This window comes from Jatropha curcas, chromosome 1, assembly GCF_041381405.1.
Source record: "Jatropha curcas cultivar XTBG-Jc1 chromosome 1, XTBG_Jcur_1.0, whole genome shotgun sequence".
In the NCBI taxonomy this organism is placed as follows: domain Eukaryota; kingdom Viridiplantae; phylum Streptophyta; class Magnoliopsida; order Malpighiales; family Euphorbiaceae; genus Jatropha; species Jatropha curcas.
Window position 1 is genome coordinate 751,812 of NC_143151.1, and position 20,689 is coordinate 772,500.

At 33.9% G+C, this 20,689-nt stretch overlaps 1 protein-coding gene across 7 annotated transcripts; it reads right to left on the reverse strand.

Moving 5' to 3' along the window:
• Positions 1-1,118: 1,118 nt before the first annotated feature.
• Positions 1,119-20,371, reverse strand: LOC105629309 (histone-lysine N-methyltransferase ATX2). Of its 7 annotated transcripts, XR_002283783.3 has the most exons (28): positions 19,480-20,371; positions 18,976-19,027; positions 18,797-18,871; positions 18,462-18,681; positions 17,707-17,830; positions 17,496-17,600; positions 16,679-16,884; positions 16,182-16,274; positions 15,940-16,037; positions 15,264-15,428; positions 13,186-13,329; positions 12,960-13,007; positions 12,701-12,818; positions 12,553-12,618; positions 12,419-12,480; positions 12,179-12,235; positions 10,213-10,281; positions 9,881-10,076; positions 9,374-9,658; positions 8,701-8,762; positions 8,536-8,613; positions 8,355-8,450; positions 8,015-8,118; positions 7,788-7,933; positions 7,477-7,653; positions 7,265-7,343; positions 1,623-1,675; positions 1,119-1,466 (listed from the first exon to the last, which is right to left on the reverse strand). XR_002283783.3 is itself a non-coding variant. In XM_020677425.3 (25 exons), exons 1-24 carry the CDS (start codon positions 20,106-20,108, stop codon positions 7,792-7,794), a joined length of 3,294 nt encoding a protein of 1,097 aa, XP_020533084.1. In that variant the 5' UTR covers positions 20,109-20,371; the 3' UTR covers positions 5,290-5,645; positions 7,788-7,791. The 7 variants fall into 7 exon arrangements, 1 of the variants encoding a protein (XP_020533084.1); XR_002283784.3 differs by lacking the exon at positions 7,265-7,343; XR_001046608.4 differs by having other exon boundaries at positions 7,265-7,653.
• Positions 20,372-20,689: the final 318 nt, after the last annotated feature.

A 20,689-nucleotide genomic window follows, 5' to 3' on the forward strand; every position in this document is an offset into this window, starting at 1 on the left:
TTTTTATTGATCGAGGTTGGATTCTACTGGAGAGAATTTCAGAAACATTAAAAATAATATTTCAGGAAAAAAAAATTAATTTTGATACCAACTGTGAATAACCCTCACCGTAATTATTAAACTAAGGTTTGTTGAGAAAAATAAGGGATTAGATTAGTTTTTTTAGGCAACTTAAAATGCTTTTCGTTTCAGTATTAATTTGAAAACAAATTTAATTTTTTTTTTTTTTTAGGAAAAAGGAGAGAAAGAAAACCTAATCACCAAATTTAACTATATTAATGGAGTTCTTCAATTATTATACTCTTTTTATATGAAATAAAGAGACGTCGATAATTTAAAATAATATCTAAGATTTTCTCTTAAAAAGTGAAAATTTATTTGGTTATATAATGATTTAGTTTTATTTTTTATCAGAAAAATATTTTTTATTAGTTAATTTCGAACATAAAAAAATATAGAAAATAAACAAGATATTATTAGTTAATTATTTTTGTTGCTAAAATAAAAATAATTTGTGGTAGGGTAGTGGAGCATCTTCGAAGGGTAGAAACTAGGACAGATGTTTCGTAGATTAGTAACTTTGATTCAAAGCGACTGCAAGGAGGAAACAGGTTGGGTGGAACCCAACTCAGTATATTCCCCTTGAGACACCGTCAATCACCGACACGTGGAATTTTATTCGCCTAATGGAATTTTTTTTTTGGGCCGTATCCTGTATTTTCTTTTAGTATTTGCCTTTTAAATAATAATAATAATAATGAATTTTAAATATCCAACAGTCATTTATTATTATTTTTAATAGATTGGAAGAATAATTTAGGCAAACAACAAAAACAAATTAATATAATTTTAGATCAATATGTTCATAAAATTAAACAAAATGAATAAATAATAAATATTTTAAATCAAAATATAATAGTATAATATAATCAAACATCTAGTTGACCAAACGCAGCCTACAAGGAAGCCAACATTCATCTTATTACTATAACTCAGCCACCTGATGCAGTTCGATACAGTTTTTACAATTACAAAAGGGCAAAATAAATAAATAAATAAATAAAATTACCAATAAAAATCTTTAATTTTTATATATTAAAAAAAAAATACTCGAACAGTTAATTAATAAATTGCGTATATACGACAAGTGAATTGCAAACAACAAATATTAGTTTCAAATTTAGCCTCAAAATTTACATGATCTGTACTACTCGAGCCAATTGGCTTTTTACATTTTCTTTCAGAATTTCAAATATCAATACATGCATACAAAAATTAGTTCTGAGTTTTGAATGTTCATTTCCTGCAAGTTTGTAGTTTATTTTACTAACTACTAACTAAATTAGACGAGGTAAGTAGATGAGACCTGCACACTGTTTCTCCAATTCTGCAGGAATTGAATTACTAAAGCCAATCAAGCATTGAAATCAAGAAACAATTTGTTGGTTGAGTCGAAAAGGAATGATCTGCAAATGCAACAGTAATGAACATTAGGCACATTAAATTGAATTTTCATATACATGTATGTATGTATATATATATATATATATATATAGAGAGAGAGAGAGAGAGAGAGTAAACAGCGAAGTACTTGACATGATTGTGAATATGAAATCACCTACCAATCAATTCGTTGCAAAGCATCTGATTCTGCAATCATAGAACGTATATTTATCTGCCATAAGATGGTTAATGCATCAAGAATCAAATTTCAGTACAACATAAGATCAGCTGGATTGTTAAAGACAATATCAACATGGAGCAAAGTGAAGTCAAATAGAAACTGCTTCATGGGAATGAAATTAGTTATCAAGCTCTCGAATTCTTTATTTTGAAGTTACATGAATACTCGCAGCATATTGTGCCAATTTTATGCATATCAATAGAAATTGAGAATTCAACTATATGAGCTTCAATTGTCTCCTCAATTATAAAGAGCAAACAATCAAAAGATATAACTGTAAATAACCATTTAATTTTTCAGTGTCTTCTTGTTAACAAGTACATTGTTTAGAACATGAAACTTAACTCCGTCAAATTATTTAGTTCTTCACATTACTATTGAATTGATATTTAGTCACTTAATGGCAAAAAATTAACATTTTTTAGACGGAGGATTCAATAATTTACAGAGCTAAACCTCAATAACTAAACAATGTATTATCAAACAAGAAGGATGACATTATGATTAATGACCAAATATGAGAGACTAGATAGTTATTTACTCTAGTCTACACTAGAAGTAATAGGTCTTTTCAGACGATTTTCCTCCATGTAGTCCTCCATGGTACTCCTATGGTACTCCTCCATTTCTTGTCATATAGCACCTCTATGGTACTCCTCCATTTCATTCATCCTATTTTAATTCTATGCATTATGTATCAGCCATCCTCAAATACAAAACCTAAATATTTGAATTGGTTGCACTTACATACGAAAATACATCTACTCTCACATCACCTCTATTCTTCCTATAGGGTTAAACTCTCACTCCTTTGCAACCCATCCAAGGGGTGGAACTTGGTGGAGCTCCAAGGGTTTTAAAAAAAAATTCCATACTAAAAAATTACAATTTGATCCCTAAAAGTATAAAAAAATTATATTTTGCACCCTAAAATTCTAAAAGATTTCATTTCACCCCCTTAAAGTTTTTCCTAGTTTTGCCTCTCATCCCATCCCATTGTTCTCACACTTGTAGCTACCCTTTCATAGATATCCTTATGGCATTTATATGATCTTTTTAGCAAAATATAACATCCATGTAGATCTAACAAGTGTACAGCCAAATTAGTTCTCCAATAACTTTGTAATCTCCCTAAGTCTATGCTCTATCACTTGTTCCCAAAGTTTTATCATATGACTCGTAAGTTTAATACAATGATAATTGTACTATTTTGAATATCCCCTTTGTTCCTATATGTAGGAACCAAAGTGCTCTGTCGCTGCTCATTTGGCATCTTTCCACCTCTTAATATAACATTGAATAGCTTTGTTAACCAATCTAGTCCAACTTCAACAAGACTCTTCTAGGCCTCTATAGGTATATCATTTGAGCCATATGCTTTTTCAAACTTTATATTTTTCATGGCCTTGACTTTAATAGGCCAAATCTTATAGGTTTAATTAAGGTTTCTTTCCATCTCGGAGGTATGAAGGTCTACAAAGTCATCCGTGTGGTTCGTGTTGAACAACTAGTCAAAATAGCATCTTCATCTCTCATCTATCTCCTCATCTCCTATCAAAACATGTTGTGAATCATCTTTAATACACTTAGATAAAGGGTTACTGAGCGCATAAAAATGGGTTACAACACGGGAACAAGATTCACCTAAGACGAAAATTAAACGAATTCATATCATAAACAGATGACTCGTATAAAATACAAGTTTAAATGAGTAGTGTCACGTGTTAACTCACAGAACACATTTAATACACTTGAAGAATATATGCATTTTGTTCATTAATTGTATTTTAAGCATGCTTGAGTTAAATATATGAATATCATATACAGGATATGTAGGTTGTATTGTGTTTTCTAACCCTTATATAACCCTTAAATGGTTATACGTGTTATGTTCGTTTCGACAACGTGACCAGTTTTGACATCCCTAATCCTTATCCTTTTTCTCTCTTAATCGTGCTAGTTCATGCATTTCCTTTTCCCACTCCCTCATCCTCAACTTTTGGTACAAGTCAACAAATTACCTTATGCTTTGTTGATAATTTTCTTAGCTTTTATCTTTACTTCCTCATATTCTTCAAAGACCTCTCCATCTTTTGCTTTTGGTGACTTCTTGTACCAATCTGGTTTTGCTTTGATAGCCATTTGTACCTCCACATTCCACCACCACAACCCTCTAACACTTCACTTATTACTTTCTTAGTTTAACCAATCATCAACTTTCTTAATGTAACCCATCATCTCCTTTCATAGTACATCCTTATTAGCCCTCAACAACACAATGAAAGCAAGAGCGTGGATCAATTGCCATAACATCTCCATCTTTTTCTTCCCTCTTTATATAAGTTTTAATGGCAAGTCTACTACTTCAAGCACTACTGTTAAACGATCTACCAATACGATCAAGCACCATCTCAACAATTGCAATTTGCAAGTATTATAATAGTGTTTTTAGCCATATTCGGCAACATCTAACTGTTTTAATAGTTGTCAGTTATCATAGTAGTTATCAATTGTCTTAATAGTAGTAGTTGTCAGCTGTTTTACTAGCATTTCATCAAACAAAGAGAATAACGTTTTATAATTTACTCCCTCAAACTCTAAACATCATTGTAAACGCAATGTTACTGAATACTATAAATAAAAAAGATGGTGTCTAGACCTAGTCAAAAAACTAAAAGATATGTTAAAAGTTGTTGCCCAGAAGGGCATTCAGCTTCATGTTTCTTTCTTCTCTCTCTCTCTTTTCTTTTTGTATTTTGATAAAATGATCCATCAATGTTGTCATTATAACGATATCACCGCCATCTCAACATGTAAACTAACAATTAATAATACTGAACAAATCGCTAAAAGAAAAAAATATATATATGGTTTTAGTTTGGTGTAGTTTTATATTATTTAGTTGAGGAAATGCAAACATCAAGTGATAACATATGTTACCTGTTACGTTCAAAAGTAGAACAAAGAGTAAACTTCTAGTATCTACGAGAGTAGAAAGTATTTAACCCATGTCTATCTTCGAACAGAGACTAACCAAGAATGTACTAAAGTGATTTTAGCATCATGTTAAACGAATTCCAATGTATTTTATGCAACACTAAAGTTTAGGTATGTCAATGTGTATTAGTAATAAGTTTGAGGAACGGTGGACAAATTAAACCTATCCTGTACTTTTTTAAATATTCAAGGACCATTATTTCACTTTTGAAAGTGAGAATTCAAGCGTATATTACACTGAATGTTAACGGATTTTTGAAATATAACCTAAATTTTAGGCCCAATGACCAAAAAAGCTATGGCGTTCATAAGAATTATCAATTTAGACAATCTTTTTATCTTTATCAATTCTACCCTCAATCTTTAGGTTTCGATTCAATTTTTTCAAACAATCTCAAATTGACAAAATGTGTATATATATATATATATATTCATTTAGTAAGTGAATCAAATAAGATATCTTGTTCAATTTTGAGTTCTTGATGTATTGAAAACTTTAATTTTTACAATGAACCAATGCAAAAAATGGCAAGCAAATATTGAATAAAAAGGTTCAAAAATAAGGAGATCATTTTAGTTTTTCAAGAGATCATTGCAGAAAAAGAAAATGGACAAGACAACTTTTCATTTGTAAAATTGTAAAGGCTTTTACAAAGGGTTTATAAATAAATATCAGGGTAACAAATTTAGCTACAAGTAAAATGAAGTGTTATATGAATTAGTAAGAGGTTAAAATTAGTACGTCACTTTCATTTGCTTTTTCTAAAGTTAATATGCTCAGAGCAAGGGAAGGAACCAGCTGGAAGAAAAGAAGCTGAACCATTATGTGGAAGCAAGGCAATGAGATCAGAAAATGGCAAAGATGGGAAGACATAAACAAGAGCTCCACAACCCGTCAGTCTTGACAAAATGGCATGCTATGATGACAAAATTGTGGAGAGGGAACAATCTGTCTCTAAGATTTCTGCACCAAGGAAAATCGGAAGAATTATCAGTACAACGTGCAGGAGACCCCTGTGAAAAAAATACAATAAACAAAGATGAAGAGGTTCAACAATGTAAACAAGGAAAATGGAAGAGAATAACTTTGGATTGGATGAACAACAAACTACATCTGAGAAGTGGAAGCAAACTCTGAATGTAGAATGGATAAAAATAGTATCAATGGGATGAGCTAGAAGGCAAACATTGAAGTCATGGTACTGCAGATGAAAGCACCCATACATGCGGAATGCCAATCACCAGCGATTAAAGAATTCCTTAATGAAATGCATTCCCTCTTGGGAATCCAATTGACTCAATCTTCCAGTTTTCACCAATTTTGTTTGTTGATATGATTAGAAGACTAATTTTGTTAGTTGCATTGCTTGTTTCCGAGCAGATTTTCAAACTAAGTAACAATAGCTTCCACAAATATTTTTAGTATTGTTATTAACTAAAGTTTCACTCAACTCAACTAAACTGCAATCCCAAATTAGTTGGACATTAACAAAGCCATAGAATCCCAAAAAAAGCAACATCCTATAAACTTGCATTCCGCAGCCAATTGAAGGGATCCAGAAATCATTTCAATTCCATTAGCAACGAGGATAGAGCATAAGCACCTCTTCAAAATAAAACCCACAAAAAGGCACACAACTCATCATCAATCAACCAATTATCCCAGCTAACATATCTCAAGATCTTTAGAGGACTCTTCCCATAAAAAGCTATTACCACCAGTTTCAATCTGATATTCCATATCTGACTATTTTCCTCCACTACATTCCTGTCAAGGAGAAACCCCTCCAAAATAAAGAATAAAGTAATCTAATCTGTAATCATCTAGGATCTTCAGTAACATCCCTACCTATAGACTCTTAAGCCTTCCCTAAACCCTTCCCAACTTCCACTGGCTTCAAACTAGTCCTCTGATAGTTAACTTTAACCACTATTATGCTTCAGAAAATTTAGACAAAAAAGAAAAAGAACAATTGCAAAGATAGAAATTTCGAAAACAATCCTTCTCCCAAAATAAATAATAATGCACACACCTAGCTCAACGAAACGTCAAAGAAAACTCAACAGTAACAAAAAGCCTAGTCAATCTCCCAACTAAGCTTCTCATCTATGGTTAGTGCCAAAATCAGCCCTTCAGCATCAAACCAGCTATGGCAGTCCGTTTATCTGCCACAGGGCGTTAGAAAATATAACTTAGGAAAGCAACTCTAACCACAATACTAGATAGATCCCAAGCGTACTTAGTGAATTTTCCCATAATATCACTAATGGAGTCAAACTAGGTTTTTGGATTCTTTTTATCCTAAGCTATCGGACAAGCAATTAGTAGCAGAACCAATTTTTTGTAGTGAAGGAATTTTTTTTGCGACATTGAAACTTAGCCTCTAACATATTTCAATTGAAATACTCAATTAGTTCAGTTGCTAATAAAAATTATGATTTATAACTTATATATAATTAATTTAAAAAACAACTCAAATTATTAATTAATAAAAATAGTCGTACATGCCGTATTTGAGCAAAAAAGCTAAATCCCGAATGCCAATGTTTTTACGAATGCTAACGAAACAAGAAACAAAATACCTCACTGCAAAAAACAACTGAATTTTGCCAGTGCGATTTCGCTTTCAGTTATACCACATAGTGCATCCTCTAATTAAAGCTGCAACTAGTCCAAGTAGCTCATGTTATCAAAAATTTCATTACAAACTTTGAGGCTCCAGCTTAGGACCAAGTTTATCACCAGATATAAAGCAGCTATATTTCTGGTGTTAAAAAAAACTTGGGGAACATACCTCCAATTCCTTCCCTTTTCCATTGTTAGAATTTAGGGTACCTCACTAGGATCAATCTATGGAATTAAAAAACATCCGCGAGTAAACATCTTTTTCCCTCTCTTATCCCTTCCCTTTTCCTTTGTTGGGACACGAGGTGCCTTACCAGGACTTCACTAACATTTCTTAATCTAGGTTCTGCATAAGATAAATCAGTTTGTAACAGCAGAAAACAAGCAACTGTCAAACATCTTCTTGTGCTCACTTAGATATTGAACACCACAATCAAGAAAAGATACAAAAGGACAAAATAGCAGTTAAATTATGCTTACTCTTTTATTCTCCTTTCCAGTCTACCAATTCGCTGCGAGGGGCATGGAGCTTTGCCACTTGCTCCTCTGCTTCAGTATCATTGACCACACCACGGCATCGTGGAAAGCCACAATAGCATGCTAGTTGTTCATCAATTGAGAAAAACCTGAAAGGAGAGGAATCAGTATCAAAAAAAAAACAAGAAACAGAGGAATTTGCATACAGAGACTTGAATAATGAGGAGAACCTATAATCATATGTGAGTTCTTCCCATCTTTTTATATCTCTCTTTGCAAAAATAATTATATGTTCATCGCCATTTACACTTATAACTCTTGAATAGCAATTGGGCTGCACCAAAATGGAAGTAAAATTAGTAATCCTTTAACATTCAATATAATTAAGCCTCAGTAAGAAGGAAAAGGAAAAAAAGGGAATATCAAAAACATATTGTAAACAAGAAATTCATATTCAAGTAATACTGACAGGTTAAACGGAATAATAGTTACTAAATTAAATGAACTAAAATAAAAAACTTCTCTATAGTTATCAAACAGATGAGAAAAGCATGAAGAGAAGAAGCAGACCTCGCATGAATGATTAATCAGATGAGCAATGCTTCCTGCCCTTGTGGCATCAATGACTCGCTCATCATCAATGCGAAACATGTAAGTCCCAGCACCCTGCATTCAGAAATAACTTTACTTAATTACACCATAAAAATATACATAATAACACACCATCATATCATCTGAGAGAAAAACATACCACCAACGAATTGTATATGAAGTGTTCCCTCCTGTCAGCTATAGGTGGCCTAACAAGTTCACCAGTGTATTCAATAACCTGCATATCGCGATGTTCATAAACACTCAACACCAAATGAACTTTTAATAGAAGATCTATCATATTACATATGCAACTTAAATTTACCATGTCTCCTGCTCTATGAGGATGCTTTGCAAAGATGCCAAATCCATGAATTCCTGATTTGCCTAGACCAACAGATAGTTTCAATAATCAGACAGAGGAAATCAAATCACCACAAAAAATCCTAAATTTGAATGCAAATATAAATTTGAATAACTATAGCAAGATATAACAGGGACGCAAAGGAAGGCCAAACATATAATCTTCTTGAAATATGCATGCAAATGTGCAATGTTTTTGTCTCTTCAGGCAAATGTGCAACACATGCTCGTCTACAACTTAAATGGGGAAAAATAATGGCAAAAAAAATAGTTTTTCAACTTTCTTGCTTCACCCCAAGATATCAATAGTAGACACGGTAATTGAGCATAGTTATGATATCTTTACTTTAAAAACAGCACAAAAATCAATGAAATTTTAGAGAAAAGCTAAGTCCTACTCCTGAATACTTACTCGTATCTATCTTAAGTCAAAGCAACTTTAACACATTAAGTTTGTCAATGACCTCCACAACAAATAATAACTTACCTGTTATTCTTTAGCATAACTAAGTGAAGTTTGTGCGAAAAAGTTATATGATACAACTTTGGGAGTAAATACCATGTGGAAGAAATATATTTCATGAAGTTGCATAACAATACTTGTAAGAATCACTACATGAAATGAATTCATTTACCAAAAGCTAATCTCTTTCGGAAGGTCTCCCGCATGTATTTGTATTTTTCAGCCATAGAAAGAATGTTGTTAGGAGCATCAAGCTGGGAGTCTTTTATCCTTTGAAGGCTAGAAGAGAATCTAGAGCCCACAACTCCATTTGAAGGTAGTGTACTGCCTGATGATTGATGTTGATTGTAACCACCAACCAGGTAAGGTTGATTCTCAACAAACAAGCGCTTCAAGGATGCAGCAGCAAGGGCTTCAGGTTCTTTCCGCCCTCTTCTTCCAAAATAATTGTAAGGCTCTACCACATTAAAAAGAAAGATTTAATCCAAAAAATATCAGCCTTTTTATCAGACAAATCAACAAACTAAGAAGATAATGATATAACAAGAAAGCAACAAAATTTGCAAGCAACGATGAAATGACTTCATGAAATTAATAATACATGAAATTTGTGTTCCACAAACAGACTACGAACAATAGCATTATAAATACAACTGCACAAGAATATGCAGAACCATACCACTACGAGCACAGCCAGATGGATTACATGGAGGGATATAGTCAGAGCATCGGCGAGTAATTCGGTTAATTCGTTCATCAATGACTGGACGGTCATTGGATGGCTGCCTGTGCTTCTTACAAAAGGATAGCAGGCGAATGCACTGGTCTTCTTCATCATCTACAGCAAGGAGATGGAGTCTGTCCTCATCCTCAAGCTATGCAAAAGTAGATAAAATACAGGAACGCATAAGGAAATATTAGCAATTGACACCGCCAACTGTATTGAAACATCGAAATGTATGTATAATTACAAAACCACTCTAAATGCTTGTAACAAAGGATCAAGAATACCTCAACACAAAGGCCAGCTGCCCGTGCACAGAGTGGATGATACGCTACCCGACAAGTATTATTTGAACACTGTAGGCAAGCATTTCAAGAGAGCTACAATTAGCAAAGGGGTAAAGATAAGCAAAGATGCGAAAGCACAAGTAAACAACCTAGAACATGTAAATGCATGCACAAGAGATCATATTGATATTGATTTGAATCAAGTAACTGAAGGAGTGTACTGATAACAATCAATTCTAGTCTTTAACCACACAACTGTAAGGGACTATTTCAGATACTCCATTAAGCACTTCATTGAAAAGGACAGGGACTATATGACATTAATTGTTTGAGCTGCTGTTGAGAAAAGCATTATGTTGAAACTGTTAGTTAAAGGCCACTAAAATTTAATTTTAAGGTGAATTTCAAACATTCTACACATAGAAAGTAGTTTAAAATAGTTCATTTCTTGGAAAGTAGTTTAAACCTTAATGCCAAACAGGCTCTAATTCCTTCAAACATCTTTGCAGCAATGAGTTTTTGTCACATGTGATGCAGAGCCGACAGGTTAGCTACAGTGATTGTAACACAAAACTATTTAGCATTGGATAATTTATCAGGGGAAAGGGAATTTGTGACGTATATAGTAAAGAAAAACGAATTCAGAAATATTTAGATTTCACTTGTAAATTTGATAATCTAAAAATCCTTTAAATACTGTTTGTAAGTGTTAGTATAACATACTGACTAGAAAACATAGATTTTCGCTATGTCTGTTTAATCGCTCTTTTGTGGAATGGTACAAAGCTATTGGGTTCAGGGGATCCCGTGGGTAGATGTTTTATTGGCTGCTATTCGGTAGTTCTGGAAATCACGGAATATAGCCATTTTTGAAGGTACAGAAGTTCCTTCAGTGAGAAAATTACTCCAGTTAATGAATTTAGCTATTGATAATTTAAAGTTGGAAGACAAGGAGATGTCCTTGCCTTCTCATTAGAGCCTTATTTCTATGCAATTCCACTGGTGGGTTGGATTATACTTAATACTGATGGTAGTAATCTTGCTAACCCAGGTTAGTCAACTGCAGGAAGTGAGCTGCACAATATCCATGGTGGTTGGTTGATTGGATTTGCAGTAAATTTAGGGCATAGCGATATTAGGATGGCTGAATTGTGTGGCATACAGCAGAGGTTGAATACAGCTTGGGATAGAGGTTTTTCATCAGGTCTATCTTGAAACTGGTCCTCTTCATGCTTTTCATCCTATTACAGAAGTGGAATATAGGCTTCATCCATAGGCTTCCCTTATTTTTGATTGCAGAGAGTGTCTTCGTCAAGAATGGAGGTGCCATCAAAGGTATTTTTATCGAGAAGCCATATGGTATTGGTGGCCGATCATTTGGCAAAGCTGGGTCATGACTGTGCTTTGGGATTGGCAGTTTGAGATTATCCAGTACATTCTTTCAGGTGGTTGTTCAAGCTGATTTGGTAGGGGGTGAGGCTGCTCATACAGTTTTTCTGTATTTATTATATTCCAATGTACCAAAAAAAAAAAAGCTCTATACAGTTGGAATTTAGTTCAATTGCGTTTCAGACACAATGGCTCACTCATAAAATTGATATTGCTAATAAAGCAAGCACATTTCTTTTACTTGTATTTTCTGTTTTTTTCCCTCACTATCTTTCCCAATTTCTTTATTCCTTCTCACATTGCTTTAGCAAAACAATAGTCAGCCACATGATAAATCAATATAGCCCCACAAGAATGAATGAAGAAAAATACGCAAAGAAAAAGAAGCACAGCCAGTTGAGCTACTGAAACTCTTAGCGAACTTTAACTTTTGTCAGACTGAATGAGAATTTGAAATCAATTTAATTTTATGAACACAAAACAATATAACAATAATGTAAAAGTTAAGATGTGAAAAACAATTATAAGGACTATTCAACCATCAGGAATACTCTTATTAGAATAATTATGGGCTTACTTGGATGCACGCTCCATAAGCTACACCACAAATGCTACATAAGAGCTTCCAACGATCCTGTTCAAATAAAAAATATGATTAAAGGAAACATAAATACTTGAATCTGACTAAAATGAATATGAAATCAAGCTTCGTCAGCCCAGTTCCTATGATTTTTGAAAATCAAAAAACGAGTAAATACTCCAGAAAGGAACTATTGCATAGCACTAGGAATCAAAGATACAAAAACAAGTAGATAACCTTATTGATCCTATTCAAGCCATCAATAGGCTCCATTCTCTTGACATCAGACAAGCAAGTTTCTGCAACATAAGCTGAGTCAACAAAACTCAATATAATAGTCGCACAACCTAATGTGTGATACAGTCACAAACCAGGTATCCATATAGCACAAGCCAAATGGGCCCAGCGGCCATCAGTTGTAGGCTTCATAGCACCACCTAATGGAAAGTCAGTTTACAGATTCAGTGTGAATGAAATCCATTGGCTCTTAGAAAAGAAGGATTTACAGTATTAGCATACCTATAACAGGACAAAGGCAGCAGGGGGGTGGGGAATCAGGAGCCCCAGGACGGCATAAGTTGCACAACCATAGCACACCATCAACAGGTTCTAATTCTCCATAACATCTGGCATGGACCTGAGCATACATTACTGTTGGTAAAACTAATGAAGAGACTAGAATACTGCACTAACATTTCGTGAAGTTGTTCCAATTGAATATCCACAATGCATATCATGCAACACTCAAAAACTACAAAAGATAGAATAGGAAACTTACCATCATTCTGCATTTATCACACTGCAGGAAGAGATTGTTCTCATATTCCTAAAAGCAGATAACCATAGTTAGATTGCAAACATCAAAACCATATAAATGTCATGCAATGATAAAACCATTCAACTAAAATTGCTTTTTCTATTTTCTTTCTTCAATAGAGGATAGGGTTCGAGTAACAAATGAACATGCTGGCAAAACAGTGTTAAAAGAGAATACTGATTTTCACCTCATCCATATGGCAGACACTACACTTATCAAGGTCTTTCCAGTCAACTCGGACAGGTCTATAACCAACAGGCAAGTCCTGATATCTTCTAGAGGTTGATTTGCACAAAGACATATTCGAAGAAAGTCTGGATTTTGATAATCCCTGTCAGTACCATTGGAAAATATTATAGGAATACAATCAAAGTGCAGGGTATTTGCTTTGAACAGATTCATGAAACTATACAACAAGGTCAAAAGATTTGCACAGCTACATATACCAAGCAAACAGCAGTAGTTCACTTTTGAATATCTCCAATGCTAATTCTAAAATCTGTTCCATGAACCACCTAAAGTATAATATCCCAAGAATATCAATTCTTCTGAATGCAACAAATTGTGGTAGCAATCATGATAATGAACCAACAAGAAGCTATAACTTTTAATTCCCTTTCTAACACTTTTTTGCCTCCCCTTCTACTCATTCTATTGGTGCAGAGGTACCATTCAACAATTTCCAAAAGTCAACTTTTTTTTTCTCTGCAACATTTGCGGCATCTCACTAATTTGAAGTTTATTGTTCACATTGTATGACTTTTAGGAATATAACTGGAGGTACCAGTACTTACAGATGATCAACATATACCGTGGTCAATATACTTCTAATGGCTTACAAAATTTGGACTAAAAGACTCAGAAAAGGATTCAAAGGATCGGGATGTAGTCCATCTAAAAGTTACTCACATTACGGGTTCTTGGCGGATCCATCGCTAGGTCCCTATGTTAGCATCTTCTCATTTGGGGTACGACGCTGAGTACTTTTCATGTTTTACAAACTTGCATTCAATTAAGTAGGGTGGGCAAAAATGTAAAATGGACTTCTGATGGTCGATATACTTCTGATGGCTTACAAAACTTTGACTAAAACACTCAGAGGATCGGAATGTAGTAGACTCAGACATCAATTCAAAAAGGAGATATGACTTTTAGGAGCATAACTGTAAGTATCGGTACTCAGCAATGATGAAGATATACCATGGTCAATATAGTTTTGATGGCTTACAAAATTTTGACTAAAAGACTCAGACAAGGATTCAAAGGATCGAAATGTAGTCCATCTATATGTTACTCGCAGTACAGGTTCTTATCATATCCATCGTTGAGTCCCGATGTTAGCATCTTCTTGTTAGGCATAAACTTTGGTCTACCTTGGTCGGTATACTTTTGATTTCTTATAAACTCAACTCAATACGACTTTCATTAGATTCACAAGTTAGACAATGATTCAACAGGAGATATGAGTTTTAGGAGTATGACGCTTAGTACTATTCATGTTTTACAAACTCTCGTTCGATTAAGCAAGATTGGCAAAAATGTAGAATGGACTTCTGATGGTTGGTATACTTATAATGATTGACAAAACTCACTAAAAGACTCAGAGGATTGGAATGTAGCAGACTCAGAGGATCAGAATGTAGTAGACTCAGACATCAATTCAAAAAGGAGATATGACTTTTAGGAATATGACAGTAAGTACCGGTACTTTGCATACCAGCAATTTGTGAAACATGCTAATGGCAAAAGGCATGTCTAAAAAAAAAAAAAAAAAAAAATAGAAACTACGTAGGAGTAAGGAAATAAATTTAACAAAAAGGATTTTATATTAAACAACTACAGTCTATTCTCCTAAACAAAAATTCAATCCAGCGGACTTACTGCAGCAGCAAGCAAGTTATATTGTCAGAAAACCACAGCATCTGCATGATAGAGGATGTAAAGAGAACAGCCAAGCGTACAAAAAAGTGAAATAACAAAATCTCTTGCAATTATCCTTTTGCTTAGCTTTAGAAATTTTAAAATTCAAAGGAAAATGCTATAAGATCAATAATAAAATTTGTAACAAAAGGAATACGAAGAGAAGTCCATTTTGCAAAATCAAGAAAACTTACAAAGTCAACTCTTTTGCCATCTATTTGCAGAGAAAATTGAACAATTCAAAAAACAAATCCATCACATGACAGTAGAAGATAAAAGTTGACTTCAATATGAACTAAGTACAAATATTCAGAGTTTATCTGCAAGGAACTGAAAATAGCATACCTTTATAAGTTTCATAACTTCAGGATTAGAGAAACCAAACATGTCAGAACCAGATTCATAGAATCTTTCTACTGCACCTTCAGCACTATTGGAATTACAATCTTGCAATTTCCTTATTCGTCTATATATTTTATCCCAGCAAACAGATGGAGTAGATCCTTTGATCTGTGAAAATGTGATTGTCATGAATGAATAATGAACTGAAACCATAAGGTGTAATTTGAGCAATAACATAGGTAGTGTGAAACCAATTGTAATTCAGCATTCAAGGATAAACAAAAGATTTTGCCAGACTACCAAGAATAACTTTGGCCTAGCGATTGAATCATCTATCCATAGGATTTTTTGAATTTCACATTTAAAACATGAAGTTCTCAAAAGTAAAAGTGCATCAGGGTTCATAGAAACCCAATGCTTCTGTACACGAGGGACAAGGTGGCATTCTATCTTGTGTCACAATAGCAACATACAAACTAGAAGAGTCATTAGAGTCTCATGCAACCTTGATTACAATCTCTTTTCAGCAAGTAAAGATTTAGCATTTAGTAGCAATATGCAAAATTGGTATGACAGAAGTCCAAAAAATAAAATTGCAATTAGGATAAAAAAAGTTTAATAGGAAAAGAAAATTGGCCATGAATAAATATAGCTTTATATTTATCACATTGCAGCTGACCTGCTCTCCATTATCCGATGTCACTCTAAAAAGAGGTCGAATCTTAGACTCGGCATCTCTCAATACCTCCATCTTATATATGGCAGGAACACTTGGATCTGAGACCAACAGACACAAAAGCAAAAGAAAATATATCTTATTATTCCACTAGGACCAAGAACATTAAAAAATGAGAAGGAAACTGTGAATCTGAGATTTGAGATTATGCAAAATTCCAAGAAAAATTTATCAGAAATAACCACCTGCTATTGAAGTAAACTTTCTCAAGGCAGTATATCCTTCAGGCCAGATGAATCTATCATCCTGGAAATATTCTGAGTCCTTGACAATTTTTCCTGTAAGAGACATGAAGATGCCTTTAAGTATAAGTGACTTCTTCTCAATGCCCATCAATTAACTAGTAATTACTAATTTCTATGCATCTAGAGTTAGTAATAAAATACATGTTAAACCCAAAAAAAAAAAAAATGATGGAAAGAAAGATAGTGCATAAAAGTTCTCTAAGTCAAGTATCCGTCAACTAATTAAACAGAAACGTAATTTCTATGCATGTCCCATATTCTTGGCGAAGGTTGGAGGTTGTAAAGGAACTTCCATGCCCTCAGACAGCTGAGTGTTATCTAAACAATAATTAGATCATCAGCAAGCGGATGAAAATGTGGTTAAATGTCTAAACATGTTTGAACTATTTATTAATAATAAAGAAGGTAGGAGCAACTTCCAGCAGCTGAAAAATTACCAAGGCTTATTATTTGCAAATCCCCAATCACATAAGGTGAAGTTTCGAGGCCCCTCAGTATCCTCTGCATGCTTTCATCTTTTAAACAGTCTTCACCTGAATCTGTACTCCCTTCGTCCTCACTACTTGCACTCTCACAAGTAGCAGCATTCATGCTATTCTGCAGTTGTAGCATTCTTTTTGGAAGCTTTTGCTCACTCAAATACCTGGTTAAAAAACAAGCAATTGTGAAATGGCAACTCTTGGTGCAAGCAAGAATAACCCTAGACAGCTATTGCGACCATTTCAGTGAAAAGATCACTAGGTTGCGGTTATCTACAACCATTTTTATCTAGAGGAACTTCAGAGCAAAGAATGATAAATATAAGGAAATTGCAAGGTTAGCAAGAGTGAAACCAGTCCATACAAATAAACTAATTCTGCAGATGTCTGATAAAGACAGCCAACAAACCTCAACAGCTGACTATCATCAGTCCTCAAAGTAACGGAATCACGAATTCTAGCCATGTGACTAAATGATTGGACCAGAAGTATTTATCAATAAGGAAGCTAATTTGTTGCATCTATATACAACTTATAGTTGTATTTACAAGAATATGGTTACAATATATAAGATTGCCTGAAATAATAGCCTCCAAAAACTTCATGTAATGAAAGCATGCTGCAATAAAAAAATGAAAAGGCAAATACATACTTAGGTAGAAGAACTACATGGCCACAGGGTATTCTGATTAAATAAGAAAGTATAACATAGTTCTCTTATAATACCACATTCTAATGCCACATTGGTAAACTAATCCCCAGTGAATAAGCTTACATTTTTGCTTCCTCCAAGCTTCGTGTGAAATGAGGTTTCCTGCACTTTAGGTGAAAAGATGAAAGAAGTCCTTTGAGAAATGAGATCACTTGCTTTGGTTTAATTCTGAAAATCACAAGAAAAAGATGATATGAGCCTCTAAGAAAGAAAGATATTGTGCACACTGAAACACACATATGAGATCTCCTTCATGCTTGAAAGAATAGCAAACCTTGCAAAATCATGGGTACCAAAAAACTGCACAAATACTGATCTTTCTCCAGATGTTTTGTTTAAGCCTTTACGATTGCCAATAAGTGATTCATCTACAACAATTGCTGGCCACATGGCATGACCTGCACTACAACAATTAAAAGATATAGTTGGTGTAAAACCAAAAGGGTGAAAAATCAATTCATGGCAAGTAATATAACCAAAGCTATACAAAATGCTGTCATTAAAATTTGGAAAGGCTGTATGTATCCATGCCTATTAATAAACATATTCCCATACCAGCTTTTTTCTTATCTAACCAACCAAAAGGAGAGTATGAACTTTGATACCAAATGTTTCAAATCATTATTCTTTTAAAAGATGAGACATCAAAACTAGCAAAAGCATGGTTGCAGGGATATTATAAATACACCCAAGAACCAATTTATTCACATGGCATTAAAGACGGTCATTTAAAGAAAAAAGGAAATGACAAAGGATACTACTCATGTCTTTAATATTGAGGAGCTGAAAAATTTTCAGAATAGCATCTTTGAGATTTTTTATGTATCTGTTACTATCCAAGTCATATGAAATGGGCAAAGGTTAAAAATCTTCAGAAGGTAAAAGCAGATAAATTTAGTGGAGACCAGTAAGTTCAGTCATCTTTGAGATTTTTTATGTTTTCTGTTACTGTCCAAGTCATATGTATGAACTGGTGAAAAAGGCTAAAAATCTTCAATAGATAAAAAAGCAGATAAATTTAGTGCAGACCAGTAAGTTTAGCCCAGATAATATCCCCAGGCTCAAGATCTTGGCAGTCATCCAAAACAGCAGCAAACACCAGCATCTCATTGTAATCATAGACATCAGCATCTGTGCTTTTCACACTGAAAGTCAAATTCAACTGCTCCATCTCATCACGAGAAATAAAAAATTTTATTTTCTCATTTGAAAGAGTCAACTCCTCTTCATCTCCATCTTGATATTCAACCTACATTGTGTTTCACTCCTAATTAACAGAAGTTTTCAAGATATACTTTGATGCCTCAACAAATTCAAATTTAAGATGAAAAAAGAAAAAGATAAATTTAACATCAGAACCACACATGATGACGCTTAGTCTCCAAATTGTACCCAACAACACGTCCAGAATACCAATCATCATCCAATGGCCAATAAACCTGAACATAACCAGTTTAATTATGCATAAAAACATGCCTGAAATAGGAAGATATAACAGTAAACTTAAAATTTCAAGAATTAAAAGAATGAAATGTTTGCTTGCCTTGCATGATAACCCAATGAACTTTTTTGGATCAACTTCATTGAAACTCAACCTATTCAAGTAAAAAATTTACACCCGTGGAACAAAACTTTCAGAATCATAAACACAAAGTAAAACTGCCCTAATTGTCCTATGAGAAAGTGAAGGAATGAAAATAACAATAGTCCCAAATGTAATCTCTTTCTCTACTCAACTAAGTAAAAAATAGATGTATTCTACACAAAAGAACGCTCGCTTCCCTCACACCAATTGTAATTCTAAATTTTTTTTTTTTTTTTTTTTTTTTTTTTGCACTGATGGTACATTGATTGAGCATTCCGAATGCCAAAACGCAGTCGCAATTTGAAGCGTTTTCTAGGAGAAAAACATGAAGCTCTACAAATAAAAGCAAGCAACTTGAAATTATTTGTTTGCCACTTATCCTAGCTCCCAAAACCAGATACATTATTTTCTTCAATAATTGGATAACCATAAAAAAAGAAAAAAGAAAAAAGAAAAACGCACCTGACCCATCTCTTACCAGTAGCCGGCAGCGACAGAACCTTGTCAGAATCCTGTAAAGAGCCACGCTTCTTGCCTCTTAAACTCCTATTATTACTATTAACATTATGATTGCGGCAATCTCTCAATCGCGGCCTGTCAAGAACTCCTAAAACGCTAGAATCGACGCCCAATTTCATCAACTCACTACACCCAATCCTCCTCCTCTTCTCCTTCCTCTTCAAATCATCATTAATAGAATCTTCAAACTGACAAATTTCAGTCTTAACAGCAACTTTTGGAACTAATTCGGCAGCGCGTGCAATCAACGATTCAAAAAACGACGGCGTAGGGGAAGAATGTCGAGGTCTCTTAGTTCGACGAGAATATACATGGATGATCGGAGGTCTACTAAGACAAGGATCATCATCAACAAGAAGCTTTCGAGCTTTAACCTTTTTGGACATAACGTTACACGATCCACTAGCGCTAACGCAAAGTGATGCTGCAGAGTAGACACGGTCGAGCGGTACGTATCGTAATGGCGCGTCAGTGTGGTTATCGACGTTAGTATCTTCTTCGTCGTCAAAATCACGGCCAAGCGGTGGCCGCTGGATTTTGTGTTGGTGTTTACGTTTATGGAGGAATGCCATAGAAATGCGGATTGTTTGTGCAGAGAGAGCAAAAGAGTTGGTGCCTTCTTTTGCTCTCTCGTTCTCTCTCACACTGTTGTTATCAGTTATCTACAATGGGGAAATTTGGGGATTCTTTTGCAGAGATTACGAAATTAGGGTTTAGAAGTTGAAAATGACAGAAACGAGGATTTTGGATTGGGAATTTTTTTGGAGGGAGGATTTTTCCCCAAAATTATCAGTTTCCCGCCGTGTTAGCTAAAGAGGAGAGATCGCAGAAAGCACATGGATGTTTTGGGTTTTATTTTTATTATATTATAATTAAAATGAATAATTACTATTTAATCCTTTTGACTCTTGTCGCTATTTTATTTTGGTGAAAAAATACAAATTTTACTATAAATATTTCAAATATTTGACTAGATTGTCTATATATTTACATTCACTAGACAAAATAATATTTTGTTATTGAATGACTAAATAATTTAACTACGTTAAGCTTATGTCAAATTAATATTTTTATTACCAAAAATAGTGGATGGAGATGTAATAATTGTCAAATTTAGGACTAACTAACATTTATATCAATTTTTTGTTTAGAA